The sequence below is a fragment of the Oncorhynchus keta genome, chromosome 26 (assembly GCF_023373465.1).
Source record: "Oncorhynchus keta strain PuntledgeMale-10-30-2019 chromosome 26, Oket_V2, whole genome shotgun sequence".
Taxonomy (NCBI): Eukaryota; Metazoa; Chordata; class Actinopteri; order Salmoniformes; family Salmonidae; genus Oncorhynchus; species Oncorhynchus keta.
Genome location: NC_068446.1, coordinates 22108340 through 22131078, shown reverse-complemented (window position 1 = coordinate 22131078; position 22739 = coordinate 22108340). Strand labels below are relative to the sequence as shown.

Here is a 22739-nt window from a genome sequence, read left to right as displayed (position 1 = left end):
CAAAAGGTCGCAAAGTTCAAGGGGGCCGAATACTTTCGCAAGGCACTGTATAGAGTGCCTTGGTCCTCCTTTCTTTTTGATGACCAATTTACACCTTTTACGAAAGAGCACCTTCTATCTACCAAGATTTACTATTGTGTACCTTAGTAAGCGCTTCCCTTCCTCCTCTTTCTAATATTTTATTATTTCATTGCAATTTCCTATTTTTCTATTGATCAAGTCAACCAAATGTGAACCTGAGACAATGGAATATTTTCAATGTTTTGGCAATTGAATGTTTCCTATTTTGGGCTTTGGAATAATTTTGTGATTATGAAATAATGCATTTAATGTAGACTTTAAAAAAAAATCTAAAACCGAAATCTGTGATTCTTTTTAATTTTTTTTTATAATCGAACCGAAACTGAACCGAACACAAAAAGCACTAATCGCTCGGCACTACAATGGGTATACCGTAGAACTTCAATTAATAACCTGGGCGTTTATTTGCTTCAATCACAACCTGCGCTTAGAGGCTTCTATTGAGCCAGGTGTCTTATTTCCTTCATCCACACAGCTTTTGCTACCAAACGTAATTGTGACCAGTATAAACATTATAATAAAAAAATCCATTGCTCTTCTTTTGCACCGTCTAGATGAAGTTCACTCCTAACCAATTAATTTAGACCAGACGTTTATATGAAACAGGTGGTTATTTGCTGAAATGTATGCCGATGCCCAGCTGTTAAAAAAGGGACAGGCCACTATTTGATACTTGCCATTTTTATTTAAGTTTGACATTATTTCAGTAATTTATAAGTTCAAAAATGGATGTACAGCAGCATCTGCAGATTGACCCTTTAATGCTGCTGCAGCTAATTGGCACACATCCATATTCCATAGGAGTGTGTTGAGATCCCCCTCCTGAAGTAAACATGTAGGGTGTGGCTCATCATGACTCAAACCAATCACTTAATTCAGTTTCATTTACCATTTCATTTGCTATGGATGTTGATATGATATCAGAATCAACAGAGGTAACGAGGGCATCAATGAGATGTCATAGTCAGACCAGGCCATTAGTCAATCAACTAACTAACCAGACTTAATTTTACAGTCACCCTAAGCTTGTTGTACACTAGAAACACTAATTTGAATACAGAGATAGAAATGTTAAAGTTAAGTGGTAAACGCCAGATTGATTAAGAGCTTAAAGAGTGGGTGCTTAAGATTAATCATATAGAGGCTTGTTCCTTTGAAGACTTTTGGGGGTGAACAGAGCAGCATCCTCTAAGTACCATTACTACTGGAGGAGGGAGGGAGAGAGAATATGATGGCGTGGGCTGTCTGCATCTCACTGCAGAGCAAGCGCACACACACAAATGCCAAACAGAAAGTCTCTCCCGGACTGCCACTCACTGACCAATGATCAAATCCAGACTGCCTGTATCTCCACGACCACTCTGTTCAGTATGTGTGAATGACATGGAGCTACACCAGACAAGTCTGAGTTATTCTATATAATACATGTGGTAATCAGCGTAGATGTGGATCGTCATTTTAAGATGCATGCAAATCTAACCCAGAGGCAGCTAATGGCAAGTGAGCCCTTGTTACATAATTGTTCTAATGGAGCATGGATACGTCCCATTACATTTCATTGCGACGGCCCCCTCAACACAATCGCAAAAAAACGAGCTACAATGTTGGATCCTGAGCCTTTGTAAAGGCTTGCCTTGAAGCCCCTCTAACATCATTTTAAAGAGCCTATATCCCTAAATATTGACACCCTCTCCCTTCCAGCAGTATGCTTGTAATGCCTTTGTGCTCAGCAGCAGCACACGAGGCAGGGCTGCGTGTAGAAAGGCATGAGTCATGTTTTAAGTGGCTAAGTGCATTAGACCCAGGAGGGCTGAGCCCGCGACCCCCTACGCAGGGAGGCAGCTGCACGGTGCTAGTGAGTCACAACGTGCTGTCAAGGTTTTTAAAAAATCTGTTGACAAGGAACAGAGGAGGAAGCGATCTGCCCCTAGTGCCATCTTAACAATGGCTGGGCCTCAAGACCATTTTCACATTGACCGATAGCGAAGGGACATTTTAGAGAGATCAATTCTTGAGAGACAATACTGCTGTGTAAAGCTGCTAAATTAGCACGTTGCGCATCACACTCAACTGACAGTTGCCCCCCTCCGAGCAGAGCAGTGCAAACAGAAAGAGCCAGACCAATGTTTTTTGGGGTCCGATACAGATTCTTGGGGGGACAAAATGTACCGAAACCGATATACAGTGAGCTCCAAAAGTATTGAGACAGTGAATTTTGTTTTAGCCTCTGTAATCCAGCACTTTGGATTTGAAATTCTACAATGACAATGGAGGTTAAAGTGCAGAATGTCAGCTTCAATTGTAAGGTATTGTCATCCATATCAGGTGAACAGTTTAGAAATTACAGCATTCTTTGTACATAGTGTGTGTGTGTGTGTGTGTGTGTGTGTGTGTGTGTGTGTGTGTGTGTGTGTGTGTGTGTGTGTGTGTGTGTGTGTGTGTGTGTGTGTGTGTGTGTGTGTGTGTGTCCCCGTCAAGGGATCAAAAGTATTGGGACAAATTCACTTGTGTATTAAAGTAGTAAAAAGTTGAGTATTTGGTCTCATATTCATTGCACGCAATGACTACATCAAGCTTGTACACATTAGTTGGATGTATTTGCTGTTTGTGTCACTGATCCAATACCTTTGGATCTCACTGTATCTAATAGTCCAAGAAATATGCTTCAAATGTTGATTTCTTACATTGTGAAATGAATGATATCATGAGAAGTGTTCATTCAGATAAGCAAGAAATTGCTTTTTTTCCTCCATACTATTTATTGAATATCGGTGGAATTATTGGCCGATACCGATATAGCAGTAAATAGCCACTATCAGCAGATAATGTTGGTGAACTGATATATCGTTCAGGCTCCAAACAGAATTGTCTCATTGAGCTCAACACTCCTACAGTATAAATGGTAATACGAGAGCAATGTTTTTGAAACAGCTAAAATCGCAGTAACAGCCTGTTAAATACTAAAATTGTAACAGTCGCTGCCGCCTGCTGGTTGCACTGAGCCACATAAAACTATGGAAGCCCATTCCCACCAGCATTTTTTGGGGTGTCGATAGGCCTACCACAGAGGTAGGCAATCCTGGTCCTGGAGTGCTGCAGGTACATTACATGATCAAGAGTATGTGGACACCTGCTCCTCAAACATCTCAGTCCAAAATCATGGGCATTATCATGGAGTTGGTCCCAACTTTAAAACACATTTCATGAAGCTGCTGAGTGTTGCAACCGAGGACATGCAATTTTTATGCGCTATGCACTTCAGCGGTCTCGTTCTGTGAGCTTGTATGGCCTACCACTTCGCGGCTGAGCAGTTGTTGTTCCTAGACCTTTCAACTTCACAATAACAGCACTTACAGTTGACCCGGTCAGCTCTAGCAAGGCAGAAATTTGACGAACTGACTTGTTCGAAAGGTCTCATCCTATTACAGTGCCACATTGAAAGTCACTGAGCTCTTCAGTAAGGCCATTCTACTGTAAATGTTTGTCTATGTCTGTGTGCTCGAAGTGTCAGCAACAGGTGTGTCTTCACACAATACCTCATAATGACAAAGCGAAAACAGTTTTTTTTATGTTTGCAAATCTATTAAATACAAAAACAGAAATATCTTATTTTTATAAATATTCAGACCCTTTGCTATGATACTCGAAATTGAGCTCATGTGCATCCTGTTTCCATTGATCATCCTTGAGATGTTTCTACAACTTGATTGGAGTCTACCTGTGGTAAGTTCAATTGATTGGATATTATTTGGAAAGGCACACCTGTCTAATAGAAGGTCCCACAGTTGACAGTGTATATCAGAGCAAAAACCAAGCCAGGTCGAGGTAATTGTCCGTAGAGCTCCTAGACAGGATTGTGTTGAGGCACAGATCTGGGGAAGGGTACCAAAACATTTCTGCAGCATTGAAGGTCCCCAAGAACACAGTGGCCTCAATCATTCTTAAATGGAAGAAGTTTGGAACCACCAAGACTCTTTCTAGAGCTGGCCACCCAGCCAAACTGAGTAATTGGGGGAGAAGAACCTTGGTCAGGGAGGTGACCAAGAACCCGATGATCACCCTGACAGAGCTCCAGAGCTCAAGAAGGACAACCATCTCTGCAGCACTCCATCAAATCGGCCTTTAGGGTAGAGTTGCCAGACAAAAGTCACTCCTCAGTAAAAGGCACATGACAGCCGCTTGAAGTTTTCCAAAAGGCACCTAAAGACTCTCAGACCATTAGAAACAAGATTCTGATGAAACCAAGATTGAACTCTTTGGCCTGAATGCCAAGTGTCACATCTGGAGGAAACCTGGCACCATCCCTACGGTGAAGCATGGTGGTGGCAGCATCATGTTGTAGGGATGTTTTTCAGCAGCAGAGACTGGGAGACTAGTCAGGATCGAGGAAAAGATCAACGGAGCAAAGTGCAGAGAGATCCTTGATGAAAACCTGCTCCAGAGCGCTCAGGACCACAGACTGCGGAGAAGGTTCACCTTCCAACAGGACAACGACCCTAAGCACACAGCCAAGACAATGCAGGAGTGGCTTTGGGACAAGTTTCTGAATGTCCTTGAGGGGCCCAGCTACTCAAGGACATTCATCAAGGAATGTATTGATGTCTTCAGTATTATTCTACAATATAGTAAAAAATTAAATAAAAACACTTGAATGAGTAGGTGTTCAAACTTTTGACTGATACTGTACGTACATACATACATACATACAGTATATTTGCAATTCATGGATTCTATTTTAACTGCTCATAAAAGTGGGGTAAATGTGTACATTTTCCTGTTTTAAAAATACATTGTTCAAAACAAGCTGTTTAGTTACTTACTACTCTGCCCCTCAGTGACTACCAGCAGAAGCAGCTCCTCCTCCGTGGGCACACAGGCCATGTGAACAATGCTTCAATAGTTTTCCCACCTATTCGCTATGGGATGGAACTGCCCCAATGAATTCGGAGGATTTCATAGCAGAAATAATAACGGCAAAGTAAATGGACCAATCCTGGGGCACTCAAATGTGTGTCCATTCCGTCAGAACTTCTGGATGTGCTCTAGTCTTCATCACAATGAGTCTCTTGCTTACTTGCCAGACAGCTTAGTTCCACACGTGAGACTAGATCTGCTCTATCAGGTACAGATGGGACTAAACCAAAAAGCTAATTGCTTATTGACTTGTAAATAAATAATCATAACAGTCACGGGAGCCTGGGACCTGATAAACCGGAGGGATACACTAGCTAGAACCTTATCGTGGATCTGGTAGGACAAAAGGTTCTACTGTAGGTGACAAGGCGACGTTGTCTGGACTAAAACAGCATAAAATCAGGTGTATCGTATAGCATGATCAAATTCATTTGCGAGCTACAGTAATGTTGATAAACATTGAGAAATGGTTTGGTAAAAAAAAAAACATTTGGAGAGGGGGTCAAATGAACCAGTTATGGACTTTTGAAAAGCAGCTAGCTGTTAGCTTGCCAGCTAGTTAACGCCCATGCCAATTTCAAGTCTTTCTAAACTAATAGCTAACTAGCTCGGAAACATGAAGTTACTTCAGAAAAAAAGTTGAAATTGATTGGTCTTCCAGGTTGGTTAAATCAAAAACATGAAGTACAGTGTATATATACAGTGCCTTCAGAAAGTATTCAGAGACCTTTCTGAAATCATTGCTTGGTGCTCATAATGAGCTAACCTTTGACCGGACAGACACCAAACAGTGTTGTTGACATACTTGTCTTCCACCCCGGTCGCTCCCAACAGCTCCAGGTCCTTTTCTATGAAGCTGAAGACCTCGGCCAGCCTCTCCTCTCTCTGCTGCAGGGCCGCGCGGGCCTCGTGAAGCCGCCGGTCCACCTCCTCATACTCCTCCACAGTGAAGTGTCTGCAGGCCACCACCAACGTCCGCAAGCCCTTCTGAAGAAGGGGAAGAAAGAGAAACGAGTAGCTGACAGGGACTGGCTTTATATCAAATGAAAACTCACCAGCCAATCACAAATCAAAAACAAATCTCTGTAGATCCTGATGTCTGGATAAATGATCTGTTAAGTTGCAGGATTTATTGATTTTCTGGGGGGGAAAAGTACCACAAGTAATATTTACACTGCTGGAAATAAATACAAATAAAAAACATGTTTTATTTTAAGAGTCAAAAATCAGCCACGAAAGCCAGCTGCACTGGTGCTCTTCAGCACAGACAATAAAAGATGGCATTCAGCGTAGCAGAAATCTGCTGTACATAAGGGCTGGAAATAGTGCCTTGTCTAATATGATGTGATGTGGTATACTCACCAAGGCAAATTCATCTACATGTACTCTTGTTTTGTCAATTTCTCCACTTTTAGTAAAGGGAAGAATGGCGGACTCAGCTCCCTTTGTAAATAGTACTTTCCCCCCTACAGCAATAGATAAAATATATTGCATTGTCATAGTGAGTGTGGGCCAGATATGAAATACAGGGTAGCAGTAACAGTTAGGGAAACTGAACAATGTAACAGGACCAAATCAAAGGTGGGTTACACAATGTAATTAAATCCTAATACAATGTTTATGAATGAGCCATTTGTTTAATATGGAGAGAAATCAGTGTACCTGAGGGTGTCTGTAATATGACACTCATTCTCCTTCGGGTTGCATCAAACTCTAGTACATGGAGTAGTTTATACCTGTGGGACAAGGGAATAATAGGTTTTACATCACTTTCTATGCACAGTACATGTTCATCATGGACATTAAATGTCCGTCTTTTTAACCATAGAAAAATATACTTACTTTTCCGACGTTCCAAATGTTTTTATTTCCATAACTTCTCCATGGCTTCCAATAAAGGTTACCCCCATCCTGCAATTCAATTTTTTCATGTGACATTGCTGACCATAAATACTGTAACATGCAGACTGGTCGCCCATACATAACCCATGACCATAACTGTAATACGCAGACTGTGGTCTGGAATGTGGTGAGCCTCAAACTATTTGTCTCAATAAATGTTCATTTGTCTGAGTGCTTGTATGTCCACAAAGACCTGGAATTTGATTTACCAACAACAGTACAAATGGGTTGAACAGCGAAACATGACAGGTATCCTCCTGGGTACCTTTTAGTGGCTTCCACCAGTGCTTTCTCATCTGGCGAGGAGGCATAGTACTCCATCTGGGAGGAGAAGCCATTAGCGTGGGGGAAGGGATCCCCCGGGCCGTCGCCTGGCTGCTCGTAGCTGATCTGCACTGTGTGGCACAGCGATACTGCCTTCAGGAACAGCAACTCCTCCCGACTCTGAGAGGTGGCAGACAGACGGAGAGCGAGAGAGAGACAGACATGAGAAAAGTACTTAAGAGTCATCAATCCAGTGCGAGGGTCCAAATCCATGAGGACAGTCAATTAATAATTGTTTAACACATGAATGGAAATGCACACCTAACCATGTATATTTAATGAATGCACAGGCAACACATGGATAAATAACGTATTGCAAGTCAATTGGGCGATATGAAAGGTTTTAATGGTGTTTACTAGAGGAGGCACAGATCCGTCAGGCAGGTCATCCGTCATCCCCTCGTGTATAAGCTTTCCATTGATTTCCTGGTATTTGATACCATTGATTGAACATTCACGAAACAGCATCTCATTCTCCGTCAGGGTGCCGGTTTTATCCGTAAACACGTATTCCACCTAGAACACACACACACACACACAGTGGCTGATCATAACACACAAACTCTGCGATGACGTTGAGCATGGGGCGCCATAAACAGTAGTGAAGTGCTTTATGTCCAGACCTGTCCCAGCTCCTCGTTGAGGTCAGACGTGTTGACCTGAGCCATCTGGTCGCTCTCCTCATGATAGAGGTCCAAGTCCCAGCCAATGAAAAACGAGCCCAGGAATTTCTGCATCTCCACAGTGACGTAGAGTGAGATGGGGATGATAAAGTTGTACAGGACCAGAAAGGCCAGGAAATCAGAGATGAACTTCAGGATCTGTCAACAAGGAAGTGGGTGGAAAATAATAAAACGGGGAAATAATAGTGTAGTGTATTGAAGTTAAGACTGATGTAAAATCATTTCTATTCTATTTTTTATGTATAAACAGATAAAAGACCATTCATAAAATAAATCCCCAAATAAAAAGAAATGGAAAACAAAAGTACTCAAATAAATGAGGCAGGAATCAACAAGGCAGAAATAAAAAACAATTCAAAGAGAGGACATAGAAGGCACAGTGTGTGGGTATGTATGTACGGGTGTATATGTGGGGCAGTGCGGGAGTGTTTGAAGATGGGGTGCCTGTGTGTTTTGTGTGATTAGGAAAGTTTGATGAGAAAAGTGAGTGAGTAAGGAAAATTATTGCAAATACCAGAGCCCATGTGTGTCTGCAAGCAGGAGTTGTAACAGGGAGAGTTTTTGCGCAAATATGAGATATACATTTTTTTTTTTTTTAAACAGAGCAGCGCAAACTGGCACTAACCCGAATAGAAAGAGTGGGAGCCCCCGGTGCACAACTGAGCAAGAAGGCCAGCATCCCGGAGTCGCCTCTTCACTATTGACGTTGAGACTGGTGTTTTTTCATGAAGCTGCCAGATGAGGTCTGCTTCTCAAACTAGACACTAATGTACTTGTCCTCTTGCTCAGTTGTGCACTAGGGCATCCCCACTCCTCTTTCTATTCTGGTTAGAGCCAGTTTGCGCTGTTCTTTGAAGTGAGAAGTACACAGCATTGTTCAGTTTCTTGGCAATTTCTCACATGGAGTAGCCTTCATTTCTCAGAACAAGAATAGACTGACGAGTTTCAGAAGAAAGTTCTTTGCTTCTAACCATTTTGAGCCTATAATCAAACCCACAAATGCTGATGATCCAGATACTCAACTAGTTTAAAGAAGGCTAGTTTTATTGTTTCTTTAAATCAGAACAGTTTACAGCTGTGCTAACATAATTGCAAAATGGTTTTCTAATGATCAATTAGCCTTTTAAATTTCTAAACTTGGATTAGCTAACACAACGTGCCATTGGAACACAGGAGTGATGGTTGCTGATAATGGGACTCTGTACGCCTATGTAGATATTCCATTAAAAAAAGAAATCTGTCGTTTCCAGCTACAATAGTAATTTACAAAATTAACAAAGTCTACACTGTATGTCTGATCAATTTGATGTTATTTTAATGGCCAAAAAAATGTGCTTTCCTTTAAAAAACAAGGACATTTCTAAGTGACCCCAATCTTTAGAATGGTAGTGCAGACACACGTTCACACACACACACACACACACACACACACACACACACACACACACACACACACACACACACACACACACACACACACACACACACACACACACACACACACACACACACACACAGGTTGGAGTCATTAAAACTACACATTTCTTGTTAACAAACAAGTCGGTTAGGACATCTACTGTGTGCATGACAAGTAATTTTTCCAACAATTGTTTACAGACAGATCATTTCACTTATAATTCACTGTATCACAATTCCAGTGGGTCAGAAGTTTACATACACTAAGTTGACTGTGCCTTTAAACAGCTTGGAAAATTCCAGAAAATTATGGCATGGCTTTAGAAGCTTGATAGGCTAATTGACATCATTTGAGTCAATTGGAGGTGTACCTGTGGATGTATTTCAAGGCCTACCTTCAAACTCAGTGCCTCTTTGCTTGAGATCATGAGGAAATCAAGAAAGCAAAAATTGTAGACCTCCACAAGTCTGGTTCATCCTTGAGAGCAATTTCCAAATACCTGAAGGTACCACATTAATTTTAGTACGCAAGTATAAACACCATGCGACCACGCAGCCGTCATACCACTCAGGAAGGAGACACATGCTGTCTCCTAGAGATGAACGTACTTTGGTGCAAAATTTGCAAATCAATCCCAGAACAACAGCAAAGGACCTTGTGAAGGTTCTGGAGGAAACAGGTACAAAGTATCTATATCCACAGTAAAAACTAGTCCTATATAGACATAACCTGAAAGGCCGCTCAGTAAGGAAGAAGGCACTGCTCCAAAACCGCCAAACTACGGTTTGCAACTGCACATGGGGACAAAGATCGTTACTTTTCTGATAAATGTCCTCTGGTCTGATGAAACAAAAAATAGAACTGTTTGGCCATAATGACCATCTTTATGTTTGCAGGAAAAAGGGGGAGACTTGCAAGCCGAAGAACACCATCCCAACCATGAAGCACGGGGTGGCAGCATCATGTTGTGGGGGTGCTTTGTTGCAGGAGGGACTGGTGCACTTCACAAAATAGATGGCATCATGAGGAAAAAGAAAATTGTGTGGATATATTGAAGCAACATCTCAAGACATCAGTCAGGAAGTTGTTTGCAAATGGGTCTTCCAAATGGACAATGACCCCAAGCATACCAAAGTTGTATGCTACTCCAATACAAGGACAAAGTCAATGTATTGGAGTAGCCATCACAAAGCCCTGATCTCAATCTTATAGAAAATTTGTGGGCAGAACTGAAAAAGCTGCGAACAAGGAGGCCTACAAACATGACTCAGTCACACCAGCTCTATCAGGAGGAATGGGCCAGAATTCACCCAACTTATTGTGGGAAGCTTGTGGAAGGCTGAAACGTTTGACCCAAGTTAAAGAATGTAAAGGCAATGCTACCAAATACTAATTGAGTGTATTGTAAAGACCCAACGGGAATGTGAAGAAAGAAATAAAAGCTGAAAGAAATCATTCTCTCTACTACTATTCTGATCCTAACGGACCTAAAACAGGGAATTTCTGCTTGGATTAAATGTCAGGAAAAGTGAAAACTAAGTTTAATGTATTTGGCTACGGTGTATGTAAACTTCCGACAACTGTACACACACACACACACACACACACACACACACACACACACACACACACACACACACACACACAGGGGAGAACAAGTATTTGATACACGATTTTGCAGGTTTTCCTACTTACAAAGCATGTAGAGGTCTGTTATTTTTATCATAGGTACACTTCAACTGTGGGAGACGGAATCTAAAACAAAAATCCAGAAAATCACGTATGATTTTTAAGTAATTCATTTGCATTTTATTGCATGATAAGTATTTGATCACCTACCAACCAGTAAGAATTCCAGCTCTCAGACCTGTTAGTTTTTCTTTAAGAAGCCCTCCTGTTCTCCACTCATTACCTGTATTAACTGCACCTGTTTGAACTCGTTACCTGTATAAAAGACACCTGTCCACACACTCAATCATGCAGACTCCAACCTCTCCACACTGGCCAAGACCGGGAGCTGTGTAAGGACATCAGGTATAAAATTGTAGACCTGCACAAGACTGGGATGGGCTACAGGACAATAGGCAAAGCAGCTTGGTGAGAAGGCAACAACTCAACAGTTGTTGCCTTCTCACCAAGCTGCTTTGCCTATTATTAGAATTATTAGAAAATGGAAGAAGTTCAAAATGATGGTCAATCACCCTTGGTCTGGGGCTCCATGCAAGATCTCACCTCGTGGGGCATCAATGATCATGAGGAAGGTGAGGGATCAGCCCAGAACTACACGGCAGGACCTGGGCAATGACCTGAAGAGCGCTGGGACCACAGTCTCAAAGAAAACCATTAGTAACACACTACGTCATGGATTAAAATCCTGCAGCGCACGCAAGGTCCCCCTGCTCAAGCCAGCGCATGTCCAGGCCCGTCTGAAGTTTGCCAAATACCATCTGGATGATCCAGAGGAGGAATGGGAGAAGGTCATGTGGTCTGATGAGACAAAAATAGAGCTTTTTGGTCTAAACTCCACTCGCCGTGTTTGGAGGAAGAAGAAGGATGAGTACAACCCAAAGAACACCATCCCAACCGTGAAGCATTGAGGTGGAAACATCATTCTTTGGGGATGCTTTTCTGCAAAGGGGACAGGACGACTGCACCGTATTGAAGGGAGGATGGATGGATGGGGCCATGTATCGCGAGATCTTGGCCAACAACCTCCTTCCCTCAGTAAGAGCATTGAAGATGGGTCGTGGCTGGGTCTTCCAGCATGACAACGACCCGAAACACATAGCCAGGGCAACTAAGGAGTGGCTCCATAAGCATCTCAAGGTCCTGGAGTGGTCAAGCCAGTCTCCAGACCTGAACCCAATAGAAAATCTTTGGAGGGAGCTGAAAGTCTGTATTGCCCAGCAACAGCCCCGAAACCTGAAGGATCTGGAGAAGGTCTGTATGGAGGAAATCCCTGCTGCAGTGTGTGCAAACCTGGTCAAAAACTACAGGAAACGTATGATCTCTAAAATTGCAAACAAAGGTTTCTGTACCAAATATTAAGTTCTGCTTTTCTGATGTATCAAATACTTATGTCATGCAATAAATAGCTAATTAATTACTTAAAAATCATACAATGTGATTTTCTAGATTTTTGTTTTAGATTTCGTCTCTCACAGTTGAAGTGTACCTATGATAAAAATTACAGACCTCTACATACTTTGTAAGTAGAAAAACCTGCAAAATCAGCAGTGTTTCAAATACTTGTCACACACACACACACACACACACACACACACACACACACACACACACACACACACACACACACACACACACACACACACACACACACACACACACACACACACACACACACACACACGTTCAGGGAAACTAACTCATTTTCTGGTGCACTGCTCAAATCTCCCCTTTCATCAAGGTATGGATATGTAACCTGATACAGCAGTCCTCCGATTTAGCCTAACAGAAGTTGATTTACAAGCAAATGACCTCTACCTGCATTGCTCCGCGCAATGGCCGCCATTATGCCATCAATGACTTGAATGGGGACACCCATTCTACTCATTTTATTTCTACAGCAGCACATGCAGTCAGGAGCGGGAGAAAAAAATGGGTCTTAAATTATTATGTTAGCTATTCAAATGGTTATGACAGTGACCATAGTCATTTGGCTGGTCAATTACCATCATACAAAGGTCCACCTTCACTCATTCACTGCATTATCCACAAAAACAACAAACTATTTGTAAATAAAGAATACGTATCCAAGAATCCTATGAAATCAAAGATCATCAGTTAGAGAGTGATTTACCAGTGTGAATAAAGTGTCTCAGACAGTGACTGACCTGGCTGCTGTTCCTCTCCTGCTCTGTCTTCTGGTTGTAGAAGGGCTCGTCCCACTTCTTCTCAGCCTGCCAGGCGTACTTCAGGATGGTGCTGAGGATGGCCTCAAACAGCAGGATGCCCAGGTAGATGAGCAGAAAGGTGTTCATGGACCTGAGAGACAAACACCAAAAGACACACACTCTCTGATATACTTACTGTAAAGCTGAACCTGAAATCTGAGAAGAAAAAACTCAAGTGTTCAGTGTTGCTGCGCAGAATATCCTAATGCTCACTTCTCCACTGCAGAGCGCTTCTGGGATTTGCACTTGTAGTTCAGGGCCATCTTGGACTCCATCCCAGTGTAAACTGCTACACCTGCAAATCAAGAGTGGAACTTTAGTGAACCATGCATAGACAACAACCAACTGGGCAACTAGGGACAAAAGAGGATAACTGAGGACAGAAAGCAATATGACGACAACAGTGAGAGCAAGAAGCCACTTACCAAAAATTTCTTTGGTATTTTTCAATCTTGCTCCTCGAAGCAGCAGGTTTTCAGGTCCAAGGGGTCTAATGAAGCAGATACAACATAATAACTTTTCTTTCACCAGCAAATGGAAACAATGTGCTATTCAATCCATGTAACCCAGATAAAAATCCAATCAACTAGAATTGCAATCTCACCTTACAATCTCTTCTTCTTGTTGGGTTACTGTTATTCGCCCAACAAACCTGAAAGTAGAGGCATTTCTTCTGAGTGGGGAGAGTTACAGAGTAGCAGAGAAACTGCAACACCCACAATCTCTAAAAAAATACCTCCATTCCGGCCAGTAGAAATGTGAAAAATAATAAGTGGTCCTTTTCAATTATGGCAGTGGGCCTCTTTGCGGTGATTTTCCTTTGTTCCATTCAGAATACATAACAATGATACATACAATTTCAATTCAATGTGTTTAATGCAGTCCTGAATCACTTAACTGAATATATCTATTGTTCCCTGGATGGCAGATAGATGGCAGTATAGCGCAGCTGTTGAACAGAAAGGCCGAAATATAACGTTTGCCGAAATAGAACGCAACTGCCCAGCTACAGCGACCAACACATACCAGTTTGCTACTAGCTAATTTTGCAGTCTGGCGACATGGATCGATTTATTGTGAAAAATAAACGTAAATCTATCGACAATGAAAATGAGAGGGACGAGCTGGAGAACAACGTGACAGCAATGAACGAACAACCACTGGGGAACCAGGAAAATCAGGAAGATAGCTAGCTGCATTACCCAGCCGCAAACGTAGCTCCGGTGCCTAAGAAAAGGATACGGTCGATTCAAGAACACAGAAAGTTCCAAGAGAAATGGACATAGAAGTATTTTTTTGTACTGCATGCTGGGACTAGTTTTGTCTTATTTGCCAGAAGGCAGTCAATTGTTTTAAACGAGCAAATTTAGAGCAACATTTCCAGTCACACCATGCCCACTTTGACAAAACATATCTGCCACAAAGCAACCTGAGAAATAACAAAATAGCCCAACTCTAAGGAAAACAAAAACGATGGACAGATCTAGCACTGTTGCAGAGAGAACGGCAGAGGCAACATATGAGATTGCTTAGATACTCGCAAGAAACAAGAAGGCCTTCACAGACGCGGAGATTCTCAAATATGTTTTTTGGCATTAGACAAAATATTGTATGCTGATTTCACAAACAAGGGAGCTATTTTAAAGCAAATTAAGGGACTGCAACTCTCAGACTCGACCATAACAAGACGCATAGAAGACATCGGCGAGGACAGAGGAAAGCAACTGATTACTGACATGTTCGTGGCGCAGTGTTTTAGTATTGCGCTTGACGAAATCACTGTTTAAGTGACATTGCCCAACTATGTGTTTGGGTCCACTTCACTTCAAAACAAGTCGTTCAGAGAGGAACTTTTGTGTTTCCTTCCCCTTCAGGGACAAACACGAGGAGAGGGTATTCTGAAAGCCCTTGTTACATTTTTAGCCAATAACAATATTGACTGGTCAAATCTGTTATCTGTGTGCACTGACCGCGCCCCAAACATGCGAGGGAAGGAGAAGGGACTCATAGGCCTGATGAAAGAGAGGATATTCCCAAATTAGTTATGTTTCAGTGTATCATTCATCAGGAAGCACTTGTGGCTAAACTCAAAAGAATGACTTACAGAATGTGATGCAGCAAGTCGTGCGCGTGGTGAACATTATTATTGCGAGGGCACGGAATCACCTGCAATTCCGCGAGTTGCTGGAGGAAACCCAGACAGAATACGGTGACTTGATATTTCACAATGAGGTAAGATGGCTGTCTCGTGGCAGAGACATGGAAACATCCCTCCTCCCTCAAATCTGTGAATTTGTTGCAAGCAAGGGGAGAGAGAAGCCAGAGCTGGATGATCCACAGTGGATATTAAAGCTGCCTTTTTTGACTGACATCACCTGAATAGAGTGAATCTCCAGCTCCAAGGTAAAGCTAAAATTCTGGGCAAAATGCTGCGTGTGGTCACAACGTTTCAAAATAAAATCCCCACACTCTTCATGCTTGACAGTTTGTTAATTTCACAAAACTCAGAGCAGTCACCACATCCAACCCAGACATATTGCAACATTTTAGCTATGATGCATTTGTGCGTGTGTTGGAAGAGTTGAAGTTGGAGTTTAAGTCAAGATTCAAGGATATCATGGAGTTTTTCAACTTCATTGAGAACCCATTTTATGTGCCAGTGTCATCTCTGGCCCCAGTCATAACAGTCCTCTGTCCTGACCGTGCAGGAATAGAGAGTGAGAGAGTCGAGCTGCAGGAAAATGACACATTGCAAGGTGAACTAAGATCAGGTGTTACCCTGGAGCCTTGTGTCAGAAACAGCGTATCCACTTCTGAAGCAGTGTGTGCAAAGAGTGACATTTTTTGTCAGCACTTATTAATGTGAAGCAACATTTCAACAATGAACATGTTGAAACAAAAACAGAGAAACAGACTGACCAAAGCACTCCTGGATCGCCTCACACGGATAGCAACAAACTACAGTGGGGCAACAAAAAAAAAATCCAGAAAAATCACATTGTAGGATTTTTAATGAATTTTTTTGCAAATTATGGTGGAAAATAAGTATTTGGTCACCGACAAAACAAGCAAGATTTCTGGCTCTCACAGACCTGTAACAACGTCTTTAAGAGGCTCATCTGTCCTCCACTCGTTACCTGTATTAATGGCACCTGTTTGAACTTGTTATCAGTATAAAAGACACCTGTCCACAACCTCAAACAGTCACACTCCAAACTCTACTATGGCCAAGACCAAGCTGTCAAAGGACACCAGAAACAAAATTGTAGACCTGCCCCTGGCTGGGAAGACTGAATCTGCAATAGGTAAGCAGCTTGGTTTGAATAAATCAACTGTGGGAGCAATTATTAGGAAATGGAAGACATACAAGACCACTGATAATTTCCCTCGATCTGGGGCTCCACGCAAGATCTCACCCCGTGGCGTCAAAATGATCACAAGAACGGTGAGCAAAAATCCCAGAAACACACGGGGGACCTAGTGAATGACCTGCAGAGAGCTGGAACCAAAGTAACAAAGCCTACCATCAGTAACACTCAAATCCTGCAGTGCCAGACGTGTCCCCCTGCTTAAGCCAGTACATGTCCAGGCCCGTCTGAAGTTTGCTAGAGAGCATTTGGATGATCCAGAAGAAGATTGGGAGAATGTCATATGGTCAGATGAAACCAAAATATAACTTTTTGGTAAAAACTCAACTCGTCGTGTTTGGAGGACAAAGAATGCTGAGTTGCATCCAAAGAACACCATACCTACTGTGAAGCATGGGGGTGGAAACATCATGCTTTGGGGATGTTTTTCTGCAAAGGGACGAGGACGACTGATCCGTGTAAAGGAAAGAATGAATGGGGCCATGTATCGTGATATTTTGAGTGAAAACCTCCTTCCATCAGCAAGGGCATTGAAGATGAAACGTGGCTGGGTCTTTCAGCATGACAATAATCCCAAACACACCGCCCGGGCAACGAAGGACTGGCTTCGTAAGAAGCATTTCAAGGTCCTGGAGTGGCCTAGCCAGTCTCCAGATCCCAACCCCATAGAAAATCTTTGGAGGGAGTTGAAAGTCCGTGTTGCCCAGCAACAGCCCCAAAACATCACTGCTCTAGAGGAGATCTGCATGGAGGAATGGGACAAAATACCAGCAACAGTGTGTGAAAACCTTGTGAAGACTTACAGAAAATGTTTGATCTCTGTCATTGCCAATAAAGGGTATATAACAAAGTATTGAGATAAACTTTTGTTATTGACCAAATACTTATTTTCCACCATAATTTGCAAATAAATTCATTAAAAATCCTACGATGTGATTTTCTGGATTAAAAAATAAATAAATTGTCTGTCATAGTTGAAGTGTACCTATGATGAAAATTACAGGCCTCTCATCTTTTTAAGTGGGAGAACTTGCACAATTGGTGGCTGACTAAATACTTTTTTGCCCCACTGTATATATTTAGAATGAATTCATTCAAGGAGCATAAGGGACATTTTCGCTCATCCAACTACTGAGGTTACCCTTGATATGGGTCATATACATGTGATGTAGCCTATTTGATGTGTGTATGTATACATTTGTGATGCGCTGGGCTTCAAATCAATTGCATGTGCTCTATTACTCTGAATTTGCTCTCAATTTATAATTGATAATATTGAAAGAAAAAGTACACCAAATTAAAGATCTGTGCAGCCCTCTGAATGATTGTCTCAACTCAAAGTGGCCCCCTTACAAAAAATAGTGAGTAACACTGCTTTATGAGGACAGTGAAAGGAGAGCTCAGCGTTCTGACTGGCCAGTAAGAGCAAGGTCTTCTGTTCTGGACTGTAGCTGTGACTGTACCGTACCTATAAAGATCTGCATCTGGCTGCTGACACTCCACCACAGCATGTAGGGCCTCTAGCCTGGACACCGACTGAGACACCAATGTCTCTGGCACAGAGTAATGAGTCTACAAGACCAAAGAGAGAGTCGGGATATCTTTATGGAAAGGGACAAAGATAGCACTTTTATAGAATATAAATAAAAACATTTGCAATGAGACAGCGAGCCTAGACGACAAAGAAATAGCCTGGTACATTGTAATGATTTACCAATGAATGTAGCTCAATAGTGCCGTACAAATTGCAACCGTTCCACAGCTCCAGCCTCTGTCAACTGTTTGACAGGTTGAAGGCCACGAGGCTTGTTAGGTTTCCATTTATAATTGAACTGAACCACTCCATGACTGCTTGAGTGGCAAAATCCAATCTGGTGGCTAAAGGAGTCTGTCCGCATGCTTTCCAGCAGCAACGGTCTGTGCATATATTATGATGACATTTTGTGACATTTTCGGGTGTTGGTGCACACAAACATTTTAATGGAGGTAAGCTGAAGTCGGTAGTAAGAGGTCTATGGCCCTTCGTCGGTGCTTGGTCAACAGTAGGGATTCTTCAATGAAGTGTTTTATTGAATCATTCTCATGCAAATTTTTGCACTTGAGAAATACTGCACCAAAACATATTGTGTTAGATGTAAAATTGCGTGACTATGATGTAATCTGCAAAAATATCAAAATCAATGACACATTTCTTGAGTTATCTAAGATTAATATAGACTATTATGTGGCAGGGACTGGCTACGGTGTCTCAAGATGGACAAACAGTATTATTTAAGCTTTTTTTGTTTTTAAGGGAGTATGCGAGCACACTCGTTCGCTTAGCAGAGTTTGACTAGGCGCCAGGCGAACAGAAGCATGCTGACGCCTTTACCCATGTGCAACGTTTTGTTGCTCTAACCCACACAGTGAGAAAGCTAGTCCATCCCCCATTGGATTCTAATGTCATTACTGTAACACAAACAGCCATAAAAGACAAGTAGCTGGCACAGAAAGATGACAGAGGCTGCACTCCTGAGATTGCACAAGAAAGAATACATTGCAGTTGTCAAAAAATATATATTCTGTTTGTGGCAATATACTCTTCAAACGTCAAATTTCCAGAGTGGGCTCCCTGATACTTTTAATGATATGACCAATTTATTAAAAGAAGAAAAAATGATGAAGAAGTTATAGGGCAGAATCATTTTGATTAGAAGCAGATAATTAGATATTGCCTCTGGCAAAAACACGATATCGCGATAGAATGCATAAGTACTAGTTCAGGGAAATGAAAGGATGGAGACAGGCCATGAAAAGAGCAGTTTGTCCTCCCCCTATGAGAGGGGAAAGCTAATCCTTTTAGGGGATCATCCTTTTAGGGCTCAGAGAGAACAAAAGCGAGAGCGGGGAAAGAAGATTAAAAGCCCAACCTTCAGATTAGTCTCTCCGTCCAGGCTGGTTGTGGTGATGTGACACGTCCCCTCGGCTCGGTCCGATGATAAGAGGACCAAGTCCACTGGGAATGTCTCATCTTTGGCCACCCGGACTATATCCCCCACCTGAGTAGACAGCACAGAAAGACAGGTCACAACAGATGAATGAGAAGCAAAACTCCCCCATGAAATCCATGACCTCAGAATCCAATATTTTCTAAAGGACAGTGTAATTCAATAGTAAATGCCACCATGCACTGTTTTTTTTTTTTAAAGTACAGTTTTTCCCCGTGTGAAAACTGATACATTCCAACTGCAGAACTGTTTAAACAATAAACTAAAACAGCCCTTGAATACACTTCTGGAATCTTCTGGCAGTTTAATGTACGATTTATTTTACCTTCAAAATGAATTATCCAAATAAACGAAAGATTAGTGCTAATCTTTCCCTTTCAAGATGATTCGATATGTATCTAGATAGATGGGCTCCGATACGATACAGGAACAATACATTTTAGTTTGAAACAATTCAGTGCGATTCGGTTTGATTAGAGAACGAATCGATGCGATACACTAACATTTGTTGCAAAACACATTCATTTTCTATACTAAATCCAAATCTGCTGCTGATGGAACTCATGAGCTGGATCTGTCTGAGCCGACTTCTCTGTGTGTGTGTGTGTGTGTGTGTGTGTGTGTGTGTGTGTGTGTGTGTGTGTGTGTGTGTGTGTGTGTGTGTGTGTGTGTGTGTGTGTGTGTGTGTGTGTGTGTTTTATCGCCCTCCAGGTCCCCTCGGAGAGTTCATCAATGAGCTTGATGCCTTGATAAGCTCCTTTCCTGAGGACGGTTCACCTCTCACAGTTCTGGGCGACTTTAACCTCCCCACGTCTACCTTTGACTCATTCCTCTCTGCCTCCTTCTTTCCACTCCTCTCCTCTTTTGACCTCACCCTCTCACCTTCCCCCCCTACTCACAAGGCAGGCAATACGCTCGACCTCATCTTTACTAGATGCTGTTCTTCCACTAACCCCATTGCAACTCCCCTCCAAGTCGCCGACCACTACCTTGTATCCTTTTCCCTCTCGCTCTCATCCAACACTTCCCACACTGCCCCTAATCGGATGGTATCGCGCCGTCCCAACCTTCGCTCTCTCTCCCCCGCTACTCTCTCCTCTTCCATCCTATCATCTCTTCCCTCTGCTCAAACCTTCTCCAACCTATCTCCTGATTCTGCCTCCTCAACCCTCCTCTCCTCCCTTTCTGCATCCTTTGACTCTCTATGTCCCCTATCCTCCAGGCCGGCTCGGTCCTCCCCTCCCGCTCCGTGGCTCGACGACTCATTGCGAGCTCACAGAACAGGGCTCCGGGCAGCAGAGCGGAAATGGAGGAAAACTCGCCTCCCTGCGGACCTGGCATCCTTTCACTCCCTCCTCTCTACATTTTCCTCCTCTGTCTCTGCAGCTAAAGCCACTTTCTACCACTCTAAATTCCAAGCATCTGCCTCTAACCCTAGGAAGCTCTTTGCCACCTTCTCCTCCCTCCTGAATCCCCCCTCCTCCCTCTCTGCAGATGACTTCGTCAACCATTTTGAAAAGAAGGTTGACGACATCCGATCCTCGTTTGCTAAGTCAAACGACACCGCTGGTTCTGCTCACACTGCCCTACCCTGTGCTCTGACCTCTTTCTCCCTCTCTCTCCAGATGAAATCTCGTGTCTTGTGACGGCCGGCCGCCCAACAACCTGCCCGCTTGACCCTATCCCCTCCTCTCTTCTCCAGACCATTTCCGGAGACCTTCTCCCTTACCTCACCTCGCTCATCAACTCATCCCTGACCGCTGGCTACGTCCCTTCTGTCTTCAAGAGAGCGAGAGTTGCACCCCTTCTGAAAAAACCTACACTCGATCCCTCCGATGTCATCAACTACAGACCAGTATCCCTTCTTTCTTTTCTCTCCAAAACTCTTGAACGTGCCTTCCTTGGCCAGCTCTCCCGCTATCTCTCTCAGAATGACCTTCTTGATCCAAATCAGTCAGGTTTCAAGAATAGTCATTCAACTGAGACTGCTCTTCTCTGTATCACGGAGGCGCTCCGCACTGCTAAAGCTAACTCTCTCTCCTCTGCTCTCATCCTTCTAGACCTATCGGCTGCCTTCGATACTGTGAACCATCAGATCCTCCTCTCCACCCTCTCCGAGTTGGGCATCTCCGGCGCGGCCCACGCTTGGATTGCGTCCTACCTGACAGGTCGCTCCTACCAGGTGGCGTGGCGAGAATCTGTCTCCTCACCACGCGCTCTCACCACTGGTGTCCCCAGGGCTCTGTTCTAGGCCCTCTCCTATTCTCGCTATACACCAAGTCACTTGGCTCTGTCATAACCTCACATGGTCTCTCCTATCATTGCTATGCAGACGACACACAATTAATCTTCTCCTTTCCCCTTCTGATGACCAGGTGGCGAATCGCATCTCTGCATGTCTGGCAGACATATCAGTGTGGATGACGGATCACCACCTCAAGCTGAACCTCGGCAAGACGGAGCTGCTCTTCCTCCCGGGGAAGGACTGCCCGTTCCATGATCTCGCCATCACGGTTGACAACTCCATTGTGTCCTCCTCCCAGAGCGCTAAGAACCTTGGCGTGATCCTGGACAACACCCTGTCGTTCTCAACTAACATCAAGGCGGTGGCCCGTTCCTGTAGGTTCATGCTCTACAACATCCGCAGAGTACGACCCTGCCTCACACAGGAAGCGGCGCAGGTCCTAATCCAGGCACTTGTCATCTCCCGTCTGGATTACTGCAACTCGCTGTTGGCTGGGCTCCCTGCCTGTGCCATTAAACCCCTACAACTCATCCAGAACGCCGCAGCCCGTCTGGTGTTCAACCTTCCCAAGTTCTCTCATTGTCACCCCGCTCCTCCGCTCTCTCCACTGGCTTCCAGTTGAAGCTCGCATCCGCTACAAGACCATGGTGCTTGCCTACGGAGCTGTGAGGGGAACGGCACCTCAGTACCTCCAGGCTCTGATCAGGCCCTACACCCAAACAAGGGCACTGCGTTCATCCACCTCTGGCCTGCTCGCCTCCCTACCACTGAGGAAGTACAGTTCCCGCTCAGCCCAGTCAAAACTGTTCGCTGCTCTGGCCCCCAATGGTGGAACAAACTCCCCACGACGCCAGGACAGCGGAGTCAATCACCACCTTCCGGAGACACCTGAAACCCCACCTCT

At 43.4% G+C, this 22739-nt stretch overlaps 1 protein-coding gene across 3 annotated transcripts in view; it reads right to left on the bottom strand.

Annotated features, from left to right (window-relative positions):
* Positions 1-22739, bottom strand: part of LOC118359103 (phospholipid-transporting ATPase IF-like) — a 60551-nt gene that overhangs the window by 19621 nt on the left and 18191 nt on the right. For all 3 annotated transcript variants that reach the window (XM_052480390.1, XM_035737347.2, XM_035737342.2), the window contains exons 6-18: positions 19513-19641; positions 18072-18175; positions 13840-13887; positions 13661-13725; positions 13449-13530; positions 13176-13326; positions 7845-8042; positions 7579-7737; positions 7163-7341; positions 6838-6906; positions 6658-6731; positions 6358-6461; positions 5801-5982 (exon numbers count right to left, since the gene is read on the bottom strand). In XM_052480390.1, coding sequence (XP_052336350.1) covers positions 5801-5982; positions 6358-6461; positions 6658-6731; positions 6838-6906; positions 7163-7341; positions 7579-7737; positions 7845-8042; positions 13176-13326; positions 13449-13530; positions 13661-13725; positions 13840-13887; positions 18072-18175; positions 19513-19641 — 1544 coding nt within the window. The remainder of the gene's footprint in view (positions 1-5800; positions 5983-6357; positions 6462-6657; positions 6732-6837; positions 6907-7162; positions 7342-7578; positions 7738-7844; positions 8043-13175; positions 13327-13448; positions 13531-13660; positions 13726-13839; positions 13888-18071; positions 18176-19512; positions 19642-22739) is intronic.